Here is a 25,965-nt window from a genome sequence, read left to right on the forward strand (position 1 = left end):
TAAAACGAGAAAAGTGAGCTGTCTAAACTCTTGAGCTCTAAGTTAATCTCTTCTATGGTAAATAACTAAATATGAAGCAAAATCACTTGTCAGAGTGCTTTGCTTTCTCTTTTTCTTAAGTTTTTGAGACTAGGGTTCCTCTGTGAATCCTGGCTACCCTGGAACCCAGAGATGCATCTGCCTCTGTCTCCAGAGTGCAGAGATTAAAGGCATATGCCACCATGCCTGGCTTTTTTTTTTTTTTTTTTTTTTTTTTTTATTGTATAGACTATGTAATCTTGAGAAGTTTATAGGGCACAGATGCTTATTCTGTAAATGGATGTCCCTGTGAGGTAGGTTTGTGGAATGCAAAGGTAGAGAATACAGCAAAGGCCTTTGCTCTGTGTCATGTAGAGAATATTTGTTTAACCTTGCAGGAATTCTTGGGAGCTTCTGCTCAAGCGCTTTAATTTTGCCTGTGCTTTTACCAGGCTACCCCCTCACCACACCCCACGTCCCCCAACCAGGGGCAATAACTGCTTTTAGTGTGTTCTTGTAGTTTTAGGGTGTACTTAAGTCTTTCTAGTTAGGTAGCAGGAATTGGAATTTATCAACCTTAGTAATCTTACAGTGTTTGTACTTTTGGGTTGTATCAAGTTGTTGAACTATTGATATACAACAGAGGTTACATTTTTGCATTCTGTTTTTTCCCCATTTTGTTTCCCTGAAAGCTTCTCCCAGGCTCTGTAGTCACTCTGTACCCTTCCATTACAAATGCTAGTTTAGTTCTTAGTTAGGACACTGGATCGTGACATTTAGAAGTTCTGTTAGATACATGGATAATGATGTTAGGAATTGCATCCCATTTAGTAAAGCCCTTTTATGTTTTGTTTTGTACCAGGGAAGTACTCCCATGTAGTACTTACTTTTCATGAAATCCTTCTAAGTCCCAATTTAAAACCATCTAGAGAAACTGGACAGAACTTGTATAATGTTTTTATACACAATAGTCGTAAAGATGTGAGTTATTAAAGTATTTGGTTTATTTACATATGGATTCTTGGTTTAATTGGTGTAAACAGGGACACAAGGACGATAGCTTTTCTTAGAGTGTTGCTTTTTTTTTTTTAAGGCTGCTTTCTTTTTTTCTTGTCTTTCTAAGAGGTGGAAGGATGGACTTAATTTTAAATGACTTATTGTTTTTGGTTTTGTTTGTTTGTTTGTTTTGTTTTTTGGTGGTGGTGGTGGTGGTGGTGGTGGTGGTGGTGGTGGTGGTGGTGGTGGTGGTGGTGGTGGTGGTACTGGGATTGAACCCAGGACCTTGTATGTGCTAATAAGCATATACTCTACTACTGAACTGCCTTCCCAACCCTCCATTCTCTTTTAATGAAAACAAATATATGTTTGGACTTAGGCATGTTCAATTTGTGGCTGTTTGTTATGAAGGCTGAGTTCATGAAAACCCAGTAGGCTATTCATGCATAAATTAAGCATCAATGCATGGATAAGTTCATATACATTTGTCCACAAATGGTCCTCAAACCTCCCAAAAACCTTAGTTGATTTCATATTGGGGTTTTTCAATATGATCTTGATTTAGGATGGATTATTTTTTCAATCTGTGTACTAAGGTTAAATTTTTTTGTTGTGTTTTCACACTTAAAAGTTGTTGATGTTTACAGAAGACTTTTCTCCTGTGACTTAGCTGCTGTTTTTCAGGAGGGCTGAGGCATTTGTGAGGAATTCCTGCTTTCTAGCTTTAGGTGAAGGTTTGGACATTTAGGTGTAGAGTTAAATCAGAAATGTTAAGTATTTCATTTTAGTTTCTTGTGGATTTGTGATTTTGTTGTTTTAATAACCAAAGGAACATTCCCCATTAGAAGTAACAAGAATTAGTTTTTCTTACCAGGGGAAGGCATTTTTGTTATTTTAAAAGGTAACTTACAAGTAATGGTGGTAATTACATTAGACATTTTTGGTGACCTTGGAAAATTATAAGAAATTCTAGCACTTTAGTCCTTTTCCTATAAATGTAGTTTTACATTAAATAAGGTAATATTTATTCTAGAAAATATAAATTACAGTGCTAAACCTGATTTTGTTGTGTGAATTTATCATGGAAACCTTTGTAAAATGTTTCTTTACATGGAAATTTCACTCTAGGCAATCATTGGTTTATATTTATTGATTTGATTTCACTTGTGGAACTAAGAGCCTCTTATTGAATGACTGTTCAGATTTCAAAGTGACTTGAATTGTTTACATAGCTTCTACCTGAAGGATTTAGAATCTGTTTTCTGATAGTGAAACTAATATATATGGTGGCCAGAGTATCATATATGTTAACACTTTGGCGTGTGAGATAAGTTATCATAAGCTCTTACTACTTAAAATGTTATACATTTGCCTACTAGTTTTCTAAATGATGTTGCCTTTAGAATCTGTGTGAAGGTAGAGAACTCATACTATCTCGCATCTATTGTGCAATGGGAGTCTTGTCACTGTCAGATGTGTTCTGATGTCATAAATATGATGACTGCAGAAACTGTTCTGTCACTCTTAAAAATGGACCCACACATGACAAACCATGTCTTTGGGTGTCTCCCGATGTGGAAGGCTGAGGACTGTGGTGTGCACTGGTCTTTAGCGTCTCCACCAGCAGTGCCTCCTGCTGCAGTGTGACAGTCCCCCATGTAAAGAAACTGGACATGTGCTCTCTGTTATTTTTGTTAGACAGGAGAAAGGGGTCAGCGAGCTTTTGTTCCTGTTGAAACAGTTGAGAAAAGAGCTGCTAGTCAGGCCTTTATTCTGAAATTAATCTCAAACTGGATGTAAAATCTTAAAAATATTTTAAATTTATTTTTGTAATAGTAGTATAAGAACTCTGGCTGCTATTTAGTTCTTCTGTTTTCTGGATAGAAGCTATTTGAAAAGTCCAGTTTCTGTCCCAGGGTAGCAAAATGTCCTTCCTCATTTTGTTGTTGTTTGTGCTTTATAACTTTACACTACCTTTTGAATTGACAAACCTCATTTTTCATGGGACAGCGTGAAGGCTTTGATTTCTTGGAAGTTAAATTTGAAGATGCATGTGTCTTTGGCATTCCCTTGGCTCTGAGATGTACTAACCACTGCGTGCAGAGGCCAGGGCTAAGACTGTACTATGAGGCTTACTGAGGAGTTTCCGTAAATCAATATCAAATGACAGTTCTTAGATTTTTGTGTTCTGCTTAGTTTAGAAACAAAAGAAAAGTAGTTACCATGAGGGGCTAGTAAGTTTGATGCTATTCTTGCCAAACAAACTCAGCCAAAATCCCTAAAGTGGCAGTGTGGAGAGGATGACACACAGCTCTGATTTTGGGTGCATTTTCATGAATGTTGGAGCTTCTGAAGTCTTGAATGTATTGGGTCTGTCAAGGTACACGCGTGCCTTTGTGAATATTCATTCTTGATCTCATTAATCAGGTGATGAGTGGTGAAATGTAGCAGAGCTGAAGGATAGAACTCAATAACTTTGTGAACAAGTTGGAATTGTCATGTTACTGTGTAATTGGTTTGCTTTTAAAATGAACAATAAATTAAATAAAATAAAGCATTGTCTTGTTTTTTATCTATTATATATACCATTTCTATACCATAAGAAGTCATGCCTAATTTTTTGGGTACTTATGAAGTAACATGATAGTTTTGCTATGTTAGTGTCAGTCTCTTGATCACTGGGACTTGACTCTAATACTGGGAGCTTGTTTTTTAAAAAAGGAAAGTAAAACCTTACTTATTACACCAAATAGTTGTATCAGAAAACAAGTAGAGAGAACTAAAACAATTCTAGAAATATAAAAACTATAATTTGTGATGCATTAAATATTTCAAACTATTAGTACATTAAACTTTTGAACATTTTTCATTGTGGTAAGCCTCTTAACTATGTAGCTATAAGCAGATTAATTAAAAATTCTTTCTCAGATAAAACATTTGGGATAGATAAGCTAGGTTAGAAAGGCATCTTGAAATCATAGTTTTAACATGGAATTTGTTAAAAAGTAATCAATGTTCAGTTTAAAAATAATCTCATATAGGAACTTTAATCTTGAAAGAGTAAGGCAAATTTGTTTCCCCTCCCCGTTTTTTTTTCATACCAGGGCCACAGCCATCTCTGGGAGTTAGTTTTGGAACGCCATTCGGCTCAGGTATTGGCACTGGCTTGCAATCAAGTGGCTTAGGTTCTTCAAACCTTGGAGGTACACTTTCCCTTTTCTCATATTTCATTGAGTTATTACATTTGAACTGATGGTAGCCTAGAACACATTTCTAAGAGGATCTGCTGCTATTTGGGAAGTTAAGGTTCCATCTGGCAAAAAGGATTCTCCAAACAAAGTCATTGCTTTCTAGCATTAGCTTCAGAGCTTAAAAAGTCATTCTGTCCTCTGTGGAAAGTAGATATAAAAAAGCGCTAAAACTAAGTGCAGGGAGTTTTGTGTGTTCCAATCAGAATGCTGAAATGGGAACTTGAGAATTAGTTTAAATCAACTTAGTTTTAATTAAAGTTTTAAAAAATAGTTCTAATATACCTTGGAAATCCAATCTACATCTAGATCATATGTATGTATTCCTGATCATTATCTTTTTTACCTGAGAGTGACCTCTTTAGACGTAATTCATTTTATTGTAAATTAAACAGCTCAACTTTTGTCATTTCTTTGTACTCTTGGCATTTTGACTATATGTGTACATAAGCAATTCAGATTATTCTAATTGTTTCATAACTTAGTAAGGTAAGTCTATAAAAGCATGTTAATTATAAATGCACTCACAATTCTTTGTGGATGATTTAGAATTTATTATATTTTGATAAAAGTGTGATAGTGTAATGAGTTCCTGTATGAAGGTTACACTAAAATATAAAGAGAAGTTACAAGCTACCACAGTTATTTAATATAAACTGTTCTAATTGAGAATTTTAGAACCACAACAGGTAGCATAATCTCTCCTGACCACAGTCCAGTTTCCGTAGTGTTTTTATAAGCAGTGATAGTTCACTTTCAACTTTGGTATTTCAGTAAGCTATTGCAGAGTAGCAAAAGGAATTTGAACTTTGCTGGAGGTGCATCTTAGCTGGTAGAGTGCTCACCCAGCACACATGAAGCCTTGGTTCCCGCTAACTGCAGATAGAGAGCAGTGGTGCACATCTGGAGTGCCAGCACTCAGGAGGCGGAGGCAAGAGGATCACGAGTGCTGAGGCATCCTCAGCTATGTAGGAAATAACATAAGACTCTGTCTCCAAAACAATAATAATAACAACAATAATTTGGAGTTTGTATAGAGAATTCCTGGTTAATTATCTTTGAGTACTTAGAATTTCTTCATGGGCTTTGTATGATGAAAAATATGTTTGAAGAGGGAAGACAGTTTGTCAATGTTAACATGCAGAGTACCATGGCAAAATTTAATGTAACAGAGTAGATTGAGGTAGTTAACTGTCCTGTGGTTAGTACGGATCAGAGAACACTTACCTTGGAATATTGTAATGTTTACACTGTTGTACAAGTCATGCTTGCTTATGAATTTAGTCAGCCGTTTTATTTTTACAAAACGAAATAATGCTTCAGCTAGGCATATATTTAATAGTCTATAGTCATTTCAGTGGTCAAAAAACCAATATGATCTTGACTTTAGTAGCCTCGTTTTTAAAAATTGCTGCTTGGTCATGAGCTAGTCTGGATAAAGTAGTGTTTTATTGGGAATGAATCTGCTCAGGAAGTCTGAGGTCACGGAGACTGTGAACACTGCGTTTATTTGAGCTGTGGTGGTGGTTGGTTGGTTGTGAGTAGCCTGTAATCTGTGTTTTATGTGCACTGTGTATTTCTCTGTTACCTCCACTAGGATTTGGAGCTAGCTCTGGTTTCGGATGCGGCACCACAGGGGCCTCCACATTTGGATTTGGAACAACAGATAAACCCTCAGGAAGTCTTAGTGCAGGTTTGTGTGCTTCTGCCTGAGTTGCAGGCAGGTGAAAAAGTACAAATCATGTAACTAAAGATGACACACGTTCTTACTCTCAGTAACCCCTGAAGATCTCTAATTCACTTTACTCTGAGGAAGCAGGTTTGACTGACTAAATTGGGTAGCCTTACCTTTCATGGTTATATGTAACAAGACTTAGAAACATTTAACTAGAGATTCTTTTGAATCCTAGTGAGTGACTTTATGGTTGAAGGCTTCCCTCTACACCCCCAGTAACCCAGTAGTTATATTTTGGTGGTTTGCTTTTCCATCCTGGAGAACTTTTTTTTTGTACTGGGGGTGAACATTAGGGTTTTACCCATGCTAGGCAAAGACTATACCACTGAGCTATTTCTCTAGCCTCCTTTTTACTTTTCACCTGGACCCACAATCTCACTGAGTTGTCCAGGCTGGTCTTGCACTCATGCTCCTGCCTCAGCCTCCCAAGTAGCTGACACTGTAGGCCTGTACCACCAGGCAGTCAACTACGAGACCTCTCCCTCCAAACAGGTCATCTTCCGTTGTTAGTACCTCTGATTTTAAGGCGTAGTGTAGTTTATGAATAATGATCAACTTGGTTCTTCGCTCATTTTTAAATAGGTTTAATCTACTTCTAGTAGAAAACTCAAAAATATGTTTACCTTTCCACTTTATATTTGTAAATAATACTTGTCCTGATGTGTAATGTGTAGGGATAATAGCAAGTCTAAAATAATGATGTAACACTGTTAAAAATGTGTTCAAATTTAGGAAATTCCACTTACTATAAGAAGTATTTAAAGTCAGCAGTGCCAGTAATAGAGTAAGATTTGTAATCATTGGTATTAGGACTAGAATCTAAATACTACATCTGATAACCAGGTAGTCAGAGCACTTGCTCTTCATTATGAAGGTTCTTATAATACACATTATTGGCATTGTCTTGAACATTGAGGTGGGTTGAGGTTTTCCTGAAGGGCTCAGGATTTAAGGACAGGTCCAGATGCCTTGAAGGTCTTTTCTGAAATGTATTTGGTGAGCCTGAGTAGGAAGACACTAACATAATGTGTACATAATGATGTAACTTTATGCACATAGCACGTAAAACATGTTAGCATACAGACAAGGAAGTTGGTGCCAGCTTGAATTTTCCTGCAGATTTCAGTTATGTGTGCTAGCTTGCTCTCTTGGTCAGTATCACCAGACTTCTGTCTCTCAAGGTGCTTTTTAGCTGTTAGCTAAATTATTTTTCTGTGAAGTTCCACGTTAGAAATTCAGGGGCCATAGGCATTTCCTACTCTTATAAATTGTGTATTCTCAGATAGAAATTTCCACTCCTCCCTGTTTTTTATATTTGTTTTGTGATTTAACTTCTCATTTGAATATTTTCTTCCCTGAACATAAGGCTTTGGCAGCTCAAGTACGTCTGGGTTTAACTTCAGCAATCCTGGCATCACGGCATCAGCTGGTTTGACATTTGGGGTGTCCAATCCTGCCTCTGCGGGGTTTGGAACAGGAGGACAACTCCTTCAGTTGAAGAGACCTCCAGCTGGAAACAAAAGAGGAAAGAGATAAACATACGGGTCAATGTGTTGGGAATGCTTAGCCGGCGCCGCTCATTCTATGATTCTATTTTTCTAATGATGTAGTAATTGAACTGCATCTAGGGAGATTTATAAAGTTTTGATATTCTTACTCTGGAAATTGAACTTTGTTTGTTTACCTTACCAAACTTCTTTCTTGTGAATTCAAAATCCAGTTGTAGTTTTGTTGCTATTATTTTTGATTCTCCATGTAAGAAATATTGTGATTAAATTGCCGATTGATAATGGTGAAAAAGATCCATCAACCTAAAACCTATGATTTCTCCTCGTGTTATAGCAATGTTTTGTTGCTAAGGTTTATGCTGTGAGCACATGCACATTGGTTTCTTATGCAGATAGTATGAACTCTAGGGCCTGTGCTAGAAGTAGTTTGTTCCTTGACAAGGCCTTTAGAACTGTGCTGCAGGGCATCTTGTGGATATGTATGTAATTATATAGAGAGTAATGCACACATTATGTGTGCACATAAAATATATATTTACACACCTACAACTCTTGCCTCAGACTCTTCTCCTTTTCTAGTGTATTGAGTTACTCCCTTTATGCTTCAGGTCCTCAGTGCTTATAGAAGGAGTAGCTCGGGGTACCTTGTCATTTCATTTGTTTACTAGACATTACTATTGACATAAATATTTAGTCCAGTCAACTTCATTGTCCCACTCTTCTTTCTTTCTTTATACTTGGACCCTTGGTAGTTACTCCAACTGAGGAATGCTCTAAGTTTCATCAACAGATTTTAGAAACCTTTATTATTCTATATATTCTCATGGTACTACTATGGAATCTGGAATCTGTTTTTCATAAATGAGATGGACTTTTAGTTAGGAATGTATGTGAACCAGACTGATGTTCTGGGACAAAGAGCTATTAAGCCAAATTGAATCTATGCAGGTGAAGGATGCAATGCTAATTCAGTGAGAACTTGTTTAGCTGTTCCAATACAGAATTCCTTATAGGGCTATTGAGAAACCAAATGAAGTGGCTTCTCAGCCTCTTAATATCTTGAGTGCTTAATTTGTACTAGAGAAACTGCATTTTAGGATAAGTCTTTGTAGCAACTGTAAACTTCCTGGTTTTAAGAGTGAGTAGAGTTCCAGGGAGTGCCACAGAGGTATGTCAGGTTGTGTCTATGTGACCTCTTGTCTGTACTGCCGTCTTGGTGTTGAGTGGGTGGAGAACCACTATAGAAGGAATTGCCTTAGGACCGTGTCAGCGTGAAATGTCTTTCCAATAGTTTTCAGGTGGGGTGAAACCATGAAATTGCACAAAAATAGTTTAATTTTTTACATAGAAGGTTTCATACATAACGTTCATCAGTGAATATTTTCAGAATCATTTTCACCAAGGCACCTTTTTTCTAAAATAGGTGTGGTGTATATAGATACATATACGCATATATATTTTTAGTATAATGTTAGTTGGGTTTGATTATAAAAGTATTGTTGGTCTGTTTTATTTATCTGCATATAACTGGCATTCCTGAATTTAATAATTGCATCTTGATGCATTGAAATAAGGAGAATTATTTGTCTCTGAGCACTAAACATGTTTTTATTTGTATATTTTTATAATTCTGCAATCCTCAGTCTAGATTATAGGGGAGGATAGGAAAAAAGGTGTACGTTGGCATTTTAAATTACTGTCAGTTACATATACCATTACAAAAATTCTGCTTTGTTGTTTTTTAAGGACATTGTATTGTGCTGCAAATATCTGAATATTTATATTTCTCTGGATTTTTTCTTTCTATACATTTTCCTGTGTTGAACCACTGGAGACTTGTAACATTCATTTGTGGTAGAGTCAGTGTTGTCCTTGTCTCCTTTGTCTTCACCTTGTCCAGAGCCCATTATGGAAACAATAAAGTTGTGGTAGTTGCTTTGAATCTTTGTAGGTCTCAGCAGTTGTGCATATATAATTCTGTTTTGCTTCTTCGTTTTCTCTTTCTCTCTCTTTTTAGTTTCTTGAGACAGGGTTTCCCTGTGTAACCACCATGGCTCTCCTGGCACTCACTCATGTAGACCAGGCTGGCCTTGCTTCTTTATTCTCTTTGATTGGGTTTTAGTGTTTCCTACACTAGTAAGTTATAGTCCTGCTCTCTTTTGTTTTTAACAAAAGGCTAAAGAAGATGGAGCACATTCTGACTGGGCAGATTGCCCAGTTGTTAAAGTGCTTAGTATGCCAGTATGACGATCAGAAATGCTAGTGACAGCCCTCCTGTCCAGGCACTGGGGGCAGAGCCAGCTGGTCAGGGAGACTAGCCACACCAGCAAGCGCTGGCTTTGACCAGGAGACCCTCTCTGCCTCACTGAATAAGGAGGAAAAGCACTAAGATTGAGTCCCAGTTTCAACCTCAGTGGGCCTCTCTGCCTCCCCTGCCACACATAGTCTAAATGGGCAGAGGGAGAAGGATAGTAGCTTCTGTGTTACGTGGTTTTGTCTTCTAAAAATGATAGCAGTAAGCATCATAATTAGGCAGGTGGACATTGGAGTAAAAAGCAAGGGCTTCTTCAGCTTAGCCTCACTCCTACCCAGCCAAGTGTGCACTTTAATTGTTTGGGTCTGTCTTGCCAGACTGTTCTAAAAAATGTCCTTTGAGGGTGTATGGGTGGTCACTCTGCTTTTTTTTTTTTTCCTTTTGTATTCTCATTTTATTTTCTCCTAGCTCCTTTTTAAACAAGCACATTGACAACAACAAAGTATCCTAAGTATTCTGTGACTTTGATTTCCTCGCCATTGTGGCATATTCTCCCCTCTTCCCATCTCAGCTCATAGAGATTGCCGTTTGCACGATCTTTCCCTCTCCATACCCCAGTAGTTGTCCCGGGATCTCTTCAGCTCTTCCCTGTTGATGGTCAGTTGGGCTCAGTTCTGTAGTTGGGAGTAGTTTTGCACATGGCATGGTAGAAGGCCCCGAGAAGTTAACAGGAAATGCCTTCAACAGGCTGATCAGCACTTTGCAATGCCTCACTGCCTATTCTATAGCTGGATTCCTTGCCCCTGCACTAGAGATGGCTTGTGGTTAATTCTGCTGCTTGCTTATGGGGCAGATGAGCACTCTCTATTAAGCAAACTCAATACAACCAATCAAAATATATATCACTGGATTGCTGTGGAAGTGGGTAAGGGAACAGAGAGGGTATAAAAGGCTCTGTTCAGCTGAATGGCCTTCAGCCTTTAGACTGTTGTCTGCTGGGCTATTGTATTCATACAGTAAAACTGCTTCTGGCTCTTAGCTTGGGGTTTTCTTCCCTTAGTTTCTGTGGCATTTCTGATGCATTGACCAGGAAGTGATTTCACCTTTTTTGCATCCCCAACTCCTTTCCTTCCCAGGGTGGTGGGTGTTTCCAAGACATTGGGAGTGGCTACTTGCATGGCACCGTTTAATCTGTAGGAGATTGGCTCTTCCTGGGGAACTGGGACAAAGCTCCTGAATGTGCAGTTGAATCCAGGCCCATGAACCAGGTCAGGGGACCTCACTCATCAGGTTGGGAAGAACCTGGTTCGTATGGTTCTGGTTCCTGTTAGCTCACTCCATTGAGTGGAAGAGAAGAACAGTTGTCTAAGAGGCCTTGCTGACTGAATAACCTGCTTAAAAACAACAAAAGACAACTCTGCAGTGACTTCTGAGCATTGGGTAAGGGATGGGGTAGAGTGAGTGTATCTTAGCTATGGGCAAGGGGTGGGGAATCCTGTGTATTTGAAGAACTGAGAAAGTGGCTGAGTGCCACCTATGGGTGAACAACATAGTAAGCCTACACCTTTTTAATGTATCACAGTTTCCAAAAGAGGTATTCAGGGTAGACAGTGAATGTCAAGCTCCCAGGAAACAGGGCTTTTTTTGTGAAACATTGGCTGTATTTGGGGGTGGGATGACCCCATGAGGGGTCACTGCATAAAGAGATAGTAAAGTAGTAAGACATTAGAGGAGATTGAGAGTACCCCGACCAGTTTCCTTCCATTGCTTGGTGGCAGGACACTGTCCTCTCAGTATGTGCTGCCTGAAAGCCTGCTTGGAGAACTATAAAATCATGATGGTAGGGGATAATGATGTCTTCTTAATAACAACGGAGCCTAAGCCTGAGAAGAAACCTGTTTTAGCTGAGGAGCCCCAGAAGTCTCTCCACCATATATACAGTTGTACCCCCTCACTGCCAACACCTATGCCCCCAGCAGCTGGTGGGAACGGAGCCCAATACTCTTAGCCCTGCCAGTGCCAGCATCATCACCAGCCCCCATAATAGCAGAACCATCACTTGGAACTGTCCCTTCCTTTGGAACAACCATTCCTTCTGAGACTCCTGGAACCACCGGCTGTAACACACTACACCCCAGTGGGAAAGAGCAAAGAACGCCAAATCTCGGCCCATTGGACATGATAGATGTCCTGGATGCTCTGCAGTTACCATTTTGAGAGATTTGGAGGCTCATCTATTTTGACCAATAAGGACAGGTCCCAGGAGGCAAATTAACAACCTTTCCTGCCACTGACTTCTTAAATTAAAAAAAAAAAAAAAAATCACACTCTCAAAAAAAAAAAAAAAAAAAAAAAAAGAAAGAAAGGAAGAAAGAATGCCTTAGTCTTCCACTCAGGGCAATCTGTTATTCAAACCCAAGTTGAGTATCACATGGGCAGATTGCTTACCACCACTCCAGCTTGGCCCAAGATGGCTAAGGGAACATGCCCCAGATGATCCAAGGAGGAGATGACCTTCCTGAGGAGGTATCATTGGGACCACAGTGATGGTGGAATATGGGGTTGGAGAGGCTCAGGTGATAAACTGGAGATTCTTTTAATTGGAAACAAAAGCGGTAGTAAGGTAATAAACATGGGGGAAAGTTTCAGAAGTGCTTTGGGGACCTGGGGAGAGCCTGAATCTATTCTATGAGAGACTGAAGTAGTCTACACTCCATTTGACTTCAAAGCAGCCAAGAGCCAACAAAGAGTTAATGCAGCCTTTGTTGGCAAGGCTCAGACACATCAGATGCAAGCTGCAGAAACTTGTGGAGGGTTTGAACAAATGCCAGCCCATTACTGGGGGTGTCTTAGAAAGTTCTGAGACTAGGAAGCCAAATGTGAGGCAAATCAAAGGTTAAAAAGAAAAGTAAATGTGCTGGCTGCTAACCTGGTAGAATGTTCAGAGCTGCCATGGGGCAGTGTCTGATTAAATTGGGGCTGATGCCAATAGGGAGGCTGATGGGATGGACCACCTTGCTCAGAGGTGAAACTGGCTCAACCAGTGTGCATATTTTCATAGACCATTGGAAAAAGGAATACCCATTCAAGGCAGGGGAGTCCCTGCTCAGGTCCCAGGCGAGGAGAGAGACTGGATGACAGCAGCCGGGACAGTGAAAGAGGCCCCAGGAAAGTGAGATTGTAGGCTGCTTAGCTGCTATAGAAAACTGAGAAGCCAGGCGGTGGTGGCGCACGCCTTTAATCCCAGCACTCAGGAGGCAGAAGCAGGTGGATCTCTGAGTTCGAGGCCAGCCTGGGCTACAGAGTGAGTTCCAGGACAGGCTCCAAAGCTACACAGAGAAACCCTGTCTTGAAAAACCACACACACACACACACACACACACACACACACACACACACACACACACAAATAAAAAACCGAGAAAAGAGTAGACTAGGGCCCATTCCATTAGCCCTGCAAAGAGCATATAGTCAAAATAGCTGCTGGAGCTGCCCAGTTGATCTTATATGGACACTGAGGCCACCTATTTGGTTGTGACCTAACCCATGGGTCCCCCATTTTCAGAAGCACACTACCAGTTGTGGGAGCCACAGGCATCTTTTCTTCATCTCTGGCTGTTGGAGTCTGGGAGCCATGAAGTTATCTGTGACTAGTTCTATATCATCCTGATTGTACAGTGCCTCTGCTGGGTTGACCTGGGAAAGCTGCAAGTTCAATTAACCTTTAATTCCCCAGAACCAGGAAACTCATACTCTGGGAAGACCTGAAACAAAAATTTTGACTCCTGCTGTCCACTGAGAAAAGGAATGATAACTATTTGGCTTGGCTAAGAAACCACAACAGGGACCTGAGCTCCCTCTCATAGTTCTTGGGTTGGGGGCTGAGGTCAGCTCACCAGGGCTCTCCTGAAATATTCTCCAGTTAAGACCTGGGATAGCCCACTTGCCAGAGGCAATATCCCTCTCAAAGAGGCACAAGTTGGGGCTTTAAAATGTCTAGAAAAACTCTTAAAATACAAAATTCTCTAGTCCTGTCAATCAGCTTGGAATACACCTCTCCTGTCAGGCCAGAAACAGGATTGATGATTACCATCCATTACAGGACTTAGGGCAGTTAATCACATTGACTTTGCATCCAGCTGTCCCTAAGCCTTACCCCCTTCAGGGTCTGATCCTGCTGAGGCTGTTTTCTTTAGATGTAAAGGATCAGCTACTGGATTCACACCCCTCTATCCCAGCAGCCAAACAGTGACAGAAGTCAATGAACTTGGACCAGATTGCCCCAGATTTGAAAATTCCCTTAACATTTTTGGCACTGTGCTAGTTGACCAATGTAGCTGTATACTACTCCGATATGTGGATGATTTAGTGCTAGCTGGAGCCACCAAAGAAGACTGATGGGGACATAGCATTCTTTACTGTGCTATAAACTGAATATAAACTCTAGTAAAAAGCCACAATCTGGCCAGATATTCTGATCTTTAATCCCAACACTTGGGAGGCAGAAGCAGGCAGGTCAAATTGAGTCTGAGGACTGTCTAGTCTACATAGCGAGTTCCAGGCCAGCCAGAGCTACATAGAAGAGACCCTGTCTCAAAACAACTCCCCACGCCACACACTCACAAATCTACTAAGAAAGGGTCAAATATCTCAGGCTTCATTTGTCACAGGTGCAGTTTCAACTTGGTCCTTAGAAAAAGCAGGCCGTTTGCTCTGTTAATTCTGCAGACCCTCATGTCAGATTTGAGCTTCTTAGAGAGACTGGTGTGTTTGGGTATCAGAATTCTCTGTTCTAGAAGAACCAGCTTTATAAAGCTGCAGAGCAGGGAGAATGTTCTCACTGTGGAGAAAAATGCCAACAGAAAGAAATCATTACAGGCTTCAGACTCCCAGGTTTAAGTGCCGGGTTTCAGACAAAAAGACACTCAGGATGTCATAGATTCTCTAGTTCAGGCTCAGGTACCATATATCTTTTAGTATCAGCTCAGCCAGCACTTTCCATGATACTATGACACCATGTCGGTTAAATCTTAAAATGTACTTTTTGTTCTGTGTGTGACCCTTCAATATCAAAAGAAAACCCGTAGCCCTATATTGGGACTACAGAGTCAAATTACTTTCTGTAGCTAATGACTAATTAGAATTCATTTTCACAAATTCAGGTCAGAAATGGGTGCAAGGAATTAATCATTTGCCAGCTAGCAATAATTGGGCTGTTTTGTATTTATAACCTAGCCAGACAGCTCAGTTATATCCTTACAGATTGCTTTTCTGGGAATGTTTATCTTAAAAACCATTAGCAAGGCATGTGTTCTAATCTAAAGCTATTTTGTAGTTTTGTATCCTCGAGTGGTGCTTAGCAATAAAATTAAAGGTGTTTGAGCCAATCTGGCTCCCAGTTAATCACTAATTTGTGCTGTGATCTGAAGCAATTTCTTAGGTGAAACTCATAGGCCCTGACTGTGTAGCATTTCCTTATATTCACTTTTATTTATCAAAATTCTATATAGACTGTAATTATTATTACCAATTTAGACAGTACAGCAATAAGGAAGAACCGCAGATATAAATGCCCAGTAGATCGGGATGTTGCCATGAGATAAACACACTACAGTACAGGCAGTGGGGGACTCCCCACATCCAATATACCATGTCGGATATCAGAAAGGTACAGCAGAAGCAAAAGATATTCTGGAGTCTGTATCCTCATGCATGGTCTTGCTTAATGAGGCATATACCCATCAGGGAGTTTTTCTTCTGGTGGGCTGACACCCTTAACCCCAATTGCCACTTGCTGTTCCTCTGACATGGCTACTGGCTACCAGCATAGTTCAATTGGTAGCCAGAGGGTTAAAAATCACCTAGAAGCCACACAAATATCATCCATAGAGCTCTTGGAAGGTGGGGTATGTGGACAGTAAAATTACAGATAGGCAAACTATGGCAAAAGGTTCATTAGCACTGATTAATTGCTGCCAGTTGATTTGTTAAGAATCAGATTCACTACCAAACAAACAGGGTTTCCTGTTTATGAAATCCTTTGTGGGTATCCTCTCCTTGTCAGGGGAATACATGGAAATTTAAAAGGATTGGACAACATCACTTAAAGACAGCAGATGCAGGGGCTCTGCTCAGCCCTGCCCCCATTCATCACAAAGCCAGGGAGCAGTTGTTGCCTGTAAGCCTAACCACAAACACACACACTCCTTTAAACCAGGAGATGAAGTCTACATAAAAGAATGGAATGTCCAGTCCCTGAAGCCTTAATGGAAAGGTGGACTCACTGTTAATTTATCCGCTCCCACTGCAGTAAAGGCGGCCAAGATGTCTCCCAGGATTCATCACAGCAAAGAGAACCCAGCCTCCAATAACTGGGAATGTGTTCCTGATCCAGCGACACCGTGCAAGCTGACCATCCGAAGGAATGCAGCTGCACCACCAAAGGTCTTGAAGAGATCAAGAGGCACAACAAAAGCAGAGAACAGCCCTGCTTCAGTCACTCCAAAAGCTGACTGACCTACTCAGGATGGAACCTTGAGGAATCAGCCATTGGTGGGACAAGCAAACTGCTGCCCTTCTTCCTACCTCATGAATGCATTTCCAACCCCTTGTTCTTACCTCTTGCAGTCTTCCTGCTTTGGGCCTTTGCTACAGGATTCAGATGACTGCCCCTGCAGACTATGGCCAGAGGCTCCTGTTAGCCGTCTGTTACCTCTTTTGCACAGGATGCATGGCTGCTATCTGTTTCTGTCATGGTCTCTGAACCTTCCTGTGATTCTTGCATGGGGTTACCTGGACCTTGTTCTGTCACACTCATTTTGAATCCCAGTAAAAGACCTCAAGAACTTGTGACTATAAAGACCAATCCACCTGTTTTAACCCCCAGTACCTTCCCCCTTATGTGAACAGTTAGAAATTCAAAGATGGGACAGATCCTTATTACAGAAACACAGCCTCTGATTCTTCTGCACCAAAGATGCATATATCTTTTGATATATGTGGAATTGTAAGACAAGCTCATTCCATTTCAACAGGTTATGTGGCAGCCTCTAACAAGGATGGAAGTAATAGTCAAATAATTCCCATGTAAACAGTCCCAATCTTGGCTGAGTTTAGGACAAGCTAGCTATAAAATTCTTGGAGACACCTGGTTCCCCAAAGAAACTGAGGACAACATGGTAATAGCATGTCTTCAGTTGGATAGTTGAATTGCCTCCAGGTGGATGTAACCACATTCTGCTGTGTGTCAGGGGCTTATTATCATGTTGACTTTGCTGTCTTCTTATCATGTTGACTTTGCTGTCTTCAACCCAGCAAGCCCAGAATTGAGAATGATCCTCTGTCTTGAAATACATATAGCCAGCTTGAACCCTGGAACTCCCCTGAAGGTTGAAGGGTTAGTGTCTTGCACTGAGCCTCCACCCATGCATGCATCCTTCTTTCTACTATGAGGGTGCACTTACATCTATTCTTATGAAAGAGACTATAGTCTAGTTTTTAACCATCTGTTCTTGTTATATATATGGGGGAATTGACACAGGACATGAATGGCCCTGGCATGCCAGATGGTTGAGTCTTCTAGAGCCCTATAATGAGATCAGATACCCCACCAAACTACATGGGTCTGGCTCCTCAAAACTTAAATCACTGGGAAAACTATGGCCCAATAGGGAAGCAAATTCACTTCTCCTGTGGAAATCTTAACATGTTTGGGCCAGAGGTTTTAGGATGTTACCACCCAAAGGACTCAGGTGAAGATCTCCTAACTACTATGAACCAAACTCCCAACCACTGTCAAAACTATTCTCATCTCTGACAGGGTTGGAATGATGTTGAGCCCGATGTGGAGTGTATTGGCACTTGGGGAGAATAGCATGAACTCCAGCAAATTTGCCAGACTCCTGGAACAGGGAACAGCCAGAGGATGGGTATACAAGGGCTGGATATTCAGAGAAGGAAAAAAAAAAAACCAAAAACAAACAAACAAAAACACCAGCTGTAAAAATTAGTGACCAGGAAGACAATGACTGACCCTCAGAACATATAACTCAATATTCTCTGGCCCGGCCCCTAGGCTAGAAGATAGGTCCTTGGCTAGCATACAGTTCCTGTAAGTTAAACTGCAACATTAGGTCACAGGCTGTTTTTGGATTTATGACTAATACAACTTAACATTGCTCTTGAGTTGCTAGCTAATCAACAAGGCAAGATAGATAGTTTAGTTTGTCAAAAGCACTTGGTCTTAGACTATGTGCTTGCCTCTATGGAAAGGCCAGCCGAAGCAGAACAGCAAGAACTGTAGAGGACATCACAGATGGAGTGGCAAAGTTTACTCATGCTCCAGTCCAAAGCTTGAACATTTTGGGACCCCGAGATTTATTTGGAAGATGGTTTTGGCACTTGGGGGAGTTCAAAAGCCGCATAGGTGCTGTGCCTTTTAATCCTGATTGATTGCTTGATTCTGCCTCTAATTTCGTTGGCTAAAAACATCTCTACGCTCACGGAAAGCACAATTGAGATTAAAAACTGACATTTATGTTGCTATGAAAATAAAAGCCTGAAGCCAAGATGATGCTCTGTGACCCAAAAAGAGATCCTAACATCAAAGCAGGAGAATGTAGCAGAAGGCCTGGGAAGCAACAGGCTGACATTCTTGTGATATCTCACTATGCCTCTTAAGTAACCAAATCTTTCCCTTTTCCTTCCTGCACTGTAAATGGCTTGCAAACTCTGCTGCTTGGGTGAAAAATTCTGCCCATGGGGAAATTGAGCAATCTCTATTCAGCAAGCTCCATATAACCAATCAAAACACAGCACTCTGGATTGCTGTGGGTGGAGGCAAGGGAGTGGCCGGGGAGGTAGAAAAGGCTCTGTTGAGCTGAACGGCCTTCAGCCTTTAGACTGTTGTCTCCTGGGCTGTTGTATGCATACAGTAAAACTGCTTCTGGCTCTCAGCTTGGGCATCTCTTCCCTTGGTTTCCTGTCTTTTGTGCATATGTTTAATGCTTCTTTGCAATTGATTCTCAAAAGGATTTGATTTGCTAAATGGTATATAAAGTATGATTTCAAGTTCGATCTCCCTCCCACCCCCCACCCCCACCCAGTTGCTCTATGCATTACTACCAGTGTGTAGTGGTATCCATTTCTTTGTAATCTAAACTCTCAGTTGTAAATCAATAGTTGTTGAAGTTGAGCTTTTAAATGTATGCCCACATATATTAACTGTTTGCATTCATGGAATTGCATGCAGCAGCCTTTGTCTTTTTTTTTAACACTAGGTCACTTGGCAGTTTGTCCTTGGTGGCTTGTAGGATCTCTGTTAGTGGGTACTAAGATTTTTTTTGCTGTGAGATGTCTGGAGTCAACTGGGTTCAGAACCATGTCTTTACACTGCGTGATCTTTTCCAGCGTAGACCTCAGCTTTTCAGCTGAGAATGAACCTGATATACATGGGTGGTTGTATTAAGAAAACAATCTACCAGAAACAGTTTACAAAGAGCCCCGTTTTTTGTTCATTCTTTTTATTTTGTGTGAGGTATCTGTTCTAGGACACTTCAGTTTGTATGTTAATTTTCATCGACAGTTTCATCGACTTTGTGAATTGAGTTGTTTTTACCCCACACTCCTCTCTCGTCTACCTCCTCTCCTATGGAAACCCTTCTACCCAAAAAGCCCCCTCCTAGGTTATTATTTTGTGTGTATGGGTGTTTTGCCTGCATGTTATATCTACGTACCACCCGCATACCAGGTGCTGTAGGAGCCCAGAAAAGGGCACTGGATCCCCTGGATCTGAAGTTACAGATGGTTGTGAGCTGCCATGTGGGTGCTGGCAACTGAACCTGGGCCCTCTAGAAGAGCAGCCAGTGCTCTTAACCACTGAGCCATCTCTCCAGTGCCAACCCCATTCCTGTCATTTCTCCCTTTTGTGTGTGATTTACTGAGTTCAGGGTTCTTTGCCTGAGCACGAGTGGGAAGTTCTTTCCTGGGACAAGGGCAGTGTATCAGTTGCATCACTGAAGAAAATGACCCCCCCACACACACACACACAGCTGTTGAGCTGTCAGCAGTAGTCTCTTGGAAGGAGTGGGGCCTTGCTGGATGTTTTTGTTTTTAGTTTTCTTCTTTTTTTTTTTCTTCGATTTACTTTTATATTTTGCTATGTAGCTCAAAGGTGCATCTTCCTGGTTCTGCCCATGAAACCTGGATTACAGGTGCACACCACTAATGTTTGGTGCCTTTAGAAATACTGTTTTGGGGTATTCGTTGCCTGTGCATAGAAGTCCAGCTGTCCCTTTAAATGACCCAAGAGAACCATAAGATGAAGAGGAAGGATTACTGGCCTAGAATGGCCTATTACTTTTCTTTCTCTTAGGTGCTCCATATATTAACTCCTCAGCTCTGTGAGGTGAGTACCGCCTCTAACATGAGGAACTGGGCACAGAGACAAGTACCCTAAAAGGGACTGAATTATAGATGGATAAGCTTAGATTCAAATAAACAAACTACACTAGGCTTTTAAATTTAACTACACACTGTAAGAAAGGATTCTTGTTAATCGAGAAAGACACAAAGAAAATTAATGTGCTTTAGTGTTGTCAAACAATAGTTGGTTTTTAGCAATGAGTATGAATTTGATTTATAAAGTATTGCAACATTAAAGACCCCAAACATAAAGTAGTCCTTGGAGTTGCAAGAGTAGCTTAGAGATGGAGCACTTGTCCAGGACACATGAAGGCCTGGGTTCAGGCCCCAGTACTGTAAATAATCATCTCGATTTGAACATACTAAAGGGGCTCTAAAACGTAACTTGTGCTCCACTCTCCACATTCCTGTTCAGCTTTTTTGTGTATTGTTCCATACTTCTTGGTGACTTAAGATCATTTCTTTTGATTGCGATTAGAAGTAATCCTTCTGCTAGGATAGGTGACGTTTGTGTCTAGTCACAGTAACTCTAGCGATTGAGTGGGATATTCTTTGCCCTTCATCGGGCAACAGAAGCAGTTCAGTGAATGTCGTGCTAACTGACGATGTGCTAAGTGATGATGCTAAAACACACTCATCCCACACAGAACCCTTGCAGTCTGTCACCAGATGAGGAGTGCCTCCACCCTGTGGTTTCCCATGTTAACAGTGTTCTCTGTGTTCTGAAAAATTGAAAAGGCAGAAGAAAGCTTCCTCTGTGGCCAGTAAACATTTTCCCCACCTGTTTCTTTTGCAATTTTACCCTGTAACTGAACATAAGGACTTAAAAGATACCAAGTCTAGATAAACAACACAAGTGTGAAGTCCACTAATATCCTAGGTTGCATCTGCATGTACTGTTTGAGAATGAAAATAAACCTCACTGGACCCTCTAGACTGTGCTTGTTGAAGGTAATGATTCTACTGAGTTTTTAAAAACTGCCACTTTGAAACAGATTTTGTGCTGTTTTCTTTTTTCTATAACTACCATGAGTATGTTCGTAAACTTTGTAATACAGTTTAAAGCATGATTAAAAATGGTCCCTATAGGCAGAAGTTTCTCCGTCCCGCCTGGCCCCGTGGTCCTGACAAATCTCTCCCACCTGCAGTCCCGAAGCCGCTTATAAAATAATTACACAGAGGCTTATATTAATTACAAACTGCCTGACCTTTGACTCCTGCTTATATTAACTAGCTCTTTCAACTTAATTCAACCTATTCCTGTTAATCTATCTCTTGCCATGTGGCTTCGTGGTTTACCAGTACTTTAACATCTTCCTTCTTGGGTGGCTGGATCGCATCTCAGTGGATCCACCTTTCTGTTCTCTCTATCTCTCTTGGATTTCCCGCCTGGCTGTAACAGCTTTATTTATTTGCCAATGGGAGCAACACATATTCACAACACACAGAAAGACATACCACAGCAGGTCCCTATCTTTATTTTTTATTGAAAAAATATGAGTTAGCATGCACTGTCTTATGACGACACTTGAGGTAGAATTGTTGACTTTCATCTCCTCTTTAGCCCTTCAGCCCCCTCATGAACTCTCCCATCCCCCATAGCCTCCTGAGGCTTTCATGGCACCTGTGCCCTGTTACCCTCCCTCCACTGCCCAACTCCACGTCTGTGGTCTCTAGTTTCTGTGTCCCCACTCCTCTCCCACTTACAGATATACATATAAGCCAGGACCCACATGTGAGACAACATGAGATTTTGTCTCTGTGAGTCTGGGTGCTTTGTTTAATTTAATTTAAATGACCCATTTTCCTGTCATCTCTAGATGCCACACAAACTTATTCATCCTTTAAATTTGTCTTTAATGAGAGTTTCATGCAATTTTGATCATTTGACCCCTACCAGATCCACCTCACCTCCCTACCACCACAACTTTTCAATAACCGCTGACTCTAGTTTGTAGCTATCCATATACTTATGGGTGTGGGGCCATCCAGAGGACATGGCCAGGAGTTTGCACGAACCCTACCAAGTTTGCACCCTTGAGGAAAACTGCCTCTACTAACCCCAGAAACCTGTCCATTGCCCCTCAATGAGGGGTGGGGGACCATGTACCCCTTCCTTGACCTTGATCAGGCAGCCACAGCTGCTGTGAGTTCATGAGTACAGTGGAGCTGTGGTGCCCAGAAGGCCCTGTTCTCCCTGATCTCTGGTGCCTAAAATCTTTCCACCTCCCTCTTCCTCAATAGTCTGTGAACCTTGTGGAGGAGGCGTGATACAGATGTCCCCTTTGTGGCTGAGAGCTCCACTCACACTTGTCCTCTGCACTTGGACCAGTTGTGAGTTTCTGTGTTAACTGCTGTCCACTGCAGAAAGAAACCACTCTGACGAGGTCTGAGGGCTGCACCAGTCTACCAGGAGAGAGAGGAGTTTAGAAGGCGGTTTGATACTATGTGCATTTAGTGGCAGAATAGCATTCTGTTCACCTGTGAGCGTGTAAGCTCACCAACCATGGGTTCTTGGCCAGATTTACCGTACCAGGTATGTTTCTTCCCTTGGATCGGGCCTTAAATCCAAGCAGACAGCGGTGACTGATAGCCTCATGACATCCGTGCTTCCATTGCACCGCATATCTTGGCACGGTGGTCATTGTTGTCATTCAATGAGTTCACAGCCGAGGAAGACCATTGATAGCTTTCCCCCACAGCAGCCTGCACAGCACCCTCTAGTAAGAAAAACTAGTCGGCAAGAGGGGAGCTTTCTGCTTAGTACCAACTTCATCTCCCTATGGACTGTGAACCGTGTTGTCCTCAGCAACAGGGTCCTACCATCAATTTCTGATGAGCAATCAAAGCAGTGGCAATACCTGTACTGTTTGGGGCTTCTCTGTGACATCTCTGTTCAACAGCTCAAGGGAGGTACCCTGCATCCGGCACTGGCATCTTTATTTGGCAACCCATGTCTACTGGGAGGGGTGTCATACCCTGTATAGGGTAACACCAATTAAATTCCTTTATATGAATATATATGAAACTTAGAAAATAGTGAGGTTTTCACATCTTTTCTTCAAACATCCTTTGTGTTATTTTTCAACATCCTTCTGTCCTACCCTCCCATCCCTCTTCCCACTCAAACCTGATCCCTTTCTAGTTTCTTGGGTTCTACAGGAATTTGTGTAAACACAGATCTAAAGATCCACTCATCAGCGAGAACATGCAACTTCTGTCTTCCTGGGTCTGAGTTCATCTTTTTTTTTTTTCTATCTATATAAAAAACAGTATTGTTCTCTCAAGTTGATGATAGTCTGGTTAGTTTAAACTCTTGAAAATACTATAATGAGTTTCCATTTTTTTAAATTCAAAGTTAATTTGAAACTTTGAAAAGTAGTTTTTTTTTTTTTTTTTGGTTTTTCGAGACAGGGTTTCTCTGTGTAGCTTTGCGCCTTTCCTGGAGCTCACTTGGTAGCCCAGGCTGGCCTCCAACTCACAGAGATCCGCCTGCCTCTGCCTCCCGAGTGCTGGGATTAAAGGCGTGCGCCACCACCGCCCGGCGAAAAGTAGTTTTTTTAAGTTACTCAGAGACATGGCTTTCTAAGACTTCTGAGAACTTTATAAAATACATGATTCGTTTCCTCTCTGACTTTTGTCAACTTGGCATACTGTAAGCACATCACTATTAAACCAAATCTCTTCCTTTTCGTTTATCTCTAAGATCACATGTTAATATCATAATATAAAACATAGTCAGGCCCAGAGTCTCATGGCCTTTAAAAATTTCAACACTTTAAATGTCCAAGCTTCATTTTAAAAAATCCAACTTCTTTTTAAAAGTCTGTCTCTCAAGTAAAATAAACAAACCACATACTTTTTATCCCAAGAGGAAAGAACCAAGGCATAAATCTACCAAACGTAAGAAAAAACAATATCCAGCAGTATAGCTCCAAATCTTACAGTTCAGTGTCTGCCATCTGACACTTGTGGTCTTCTGGGCTCCAGGGGGCTTGGGCACCTCCATTTCTCTGGTGCCATCCATAATGTACACAGCTTGTCTCAGACTCAGGCCAACTCCATGCCACATCTGCTACTCTCCTTGGTGGTCATAGCATGTGTGTGCTGTCCCATGGTCTTGGCAACTTCATTATGCTGGGGGTCTCCACTGCAAATGAGGCTGCACCTTCACCACCGTCTTCTCCTGGACTCAGCTGCTCTCCAGGACTCCTTCACGTCTTTAAAGCCAACATCATCTGGCAATCTCTTACATATTATCAGGTTCTGCTTCCAGCTTGAGACAAAGCCGTAGTCTCCATCTGAACCCTTGCTTCTGTGTGGTGACCCTGAGTAAACGCTTGTAAGATTTGGCCTCAGTAATGCTGGTCTCTTACTAGTCACACCTGATGTTTTAGCCGTGCCTATCTAGCACTAATCGTCCAGTAAGCAAAAGTTTCATTGCAATGACACTAGTCTCTTATTAATCACAACTGATTCTTTGTATTAGCTGATTAGAAACCACAGATTCCTAACTTAGATATATCATATGAATAACCCTGAGAGAGTCTTGGCTTCCCTCTGAAATTTCACATTCCAGGTCTCTGTCATCCACATTTCTCTCCACATCTTCTAAGAGTTCCAAACACTTCCACAAGTCCTCCCTGAAACGCACGGTCAAGTCTGTCACAGTAATACTCCAAACTCCTGGTATCACTTTTTGGCCTAGTCTGCTTTTTCTTGATGTCATAAGCACTATTACCAATTTGCATTTGTTTCTGTGAGGCCCCTGAATGCACATCCCAACAGGACTGCATTAAAATAAGTCCCACTTTGAGAGTCGTCTTGAGAAATAAGTAGTTCAAGCCACAGTTTGTCTCTCCTTTTCTTTCCCTTCCTCTTTGCTTGCTTGCTTGTTCATTTGTTTGTTTGTTTTTTTAGTCTTGAAACAGTGTATAACCCTGGCTGGCCTAGAACTCACTGTGTAGTGCAGGCTAGCTTTAAACGTGGAGTATTCCTCTTGGCTCTGCATCCAGAGTGCTGGGCATGTGTGCCACCTCTCCTGGCCCACAGTTCCTCCTGAGATTCATGCTAAAATAATTCCCAGAACATAGATTAGGTTTTTCCCTTTAAGAAGCCAAGGCTATGAAAAGCCTATTTATTTATTTGTTTGTTTGTTTGTTTATGAGACACCTTTGTGGGGAAGAGGAGCCAATGGTATTGACAAAAGGTTGACAAACAATGGCATATGAGCCAAATTCACTGCACTGCCTGTTTTTGTAAATAAAGCTTTATTAGAATACAGCCATGTCTGTTTATTTGCAGGTTGCCTATGCTACTTCTGCAGTACGGTGGGAGAGTTCAGTTGGGAAGGCAAACTTGGTCTTCTGACCTATTACAGAAAATAGCTTGCTGAATATCCCGGCTTATGGGGTTCACTGATCTTTCCTCACATAGCTTAAACAGGACAGAGAGCTGCTTTGTTAAGTGACTCAAATGTAGTGGACTAAGGAAGGTGGGTTACTTCTCTTACATCCAGGCAGTCAGTCGATGTGGCTGCTGGGTGGAGCCAGAAGCACAGACTCCTCTAGGGTAAGTTCTGAATAGTGGAGTCAGTGTGCTTTCCAGCTCACAGGAGAAAGGCGCAGTGAGAGCACACCTCCTTTCTTTGTAAGATTGTGATCCAAAGGTGGCTTCCATCTCAGCTGTACACCACACTGACCAGCACCTAGTCACAGCTGCAAGTGGGGCTGTGGTATGTCCTCCCATAGGTGCCATGGACTCAGCCAGAATCCTGCCGGGGAG

The 25,965-nt window shown here is 41.4% G+C and overlaps 1 protein-coding gene across 2 annotated transcripts in view; it reads left to right on the forward strand.

Moving 5' to 3' along the window:
* Positions 1–25,965, forward strand: part of Nup58 (nucleoporin 58) — a 54,659-nt gene that overhangs the window by 25,133 nt on the left and 3,561 nt on the right. The window contains exons 13-15 of one of the 2 annotated variants that reach the window (XM_028870371.2): positions 4,119–4,217; positions 5,860–5,955; positions 7,364–9,447. In XM_028870371.2, the coding sequence (XP_028726204.1) occupies positions 4,119–4,217; positions 5,860–5,955; positions 7,364–7,533 (365 nt within the window). In that variant the 3' untranslated portion in view covers positions 7,534–9,447. Of the gene's footprint in view, positions 1–4,118; positions 4,218–5,859; positions 5,956–7,363; positions 9,448–25,965 lie in introns of those variants that run through there. The other variant, XM_037208488.1, reaches the window with a different exon arrangement.

The sequence above is a fragment of the Peromyscus leucopus genome, chromosome 9, assembly GCF_004664715.2.
Source record: "Peromyscus leucopus breed LL Stock chromosome 9, UCI_PerLeu_2.1, whole genome shotgun sequence".
Lineage (NCBI taxonomy): Eukaryota > Metazoa > Chordata > Mammalia > Rodentia > Cricetidae > Peromyscus > Peromyscus leucopus.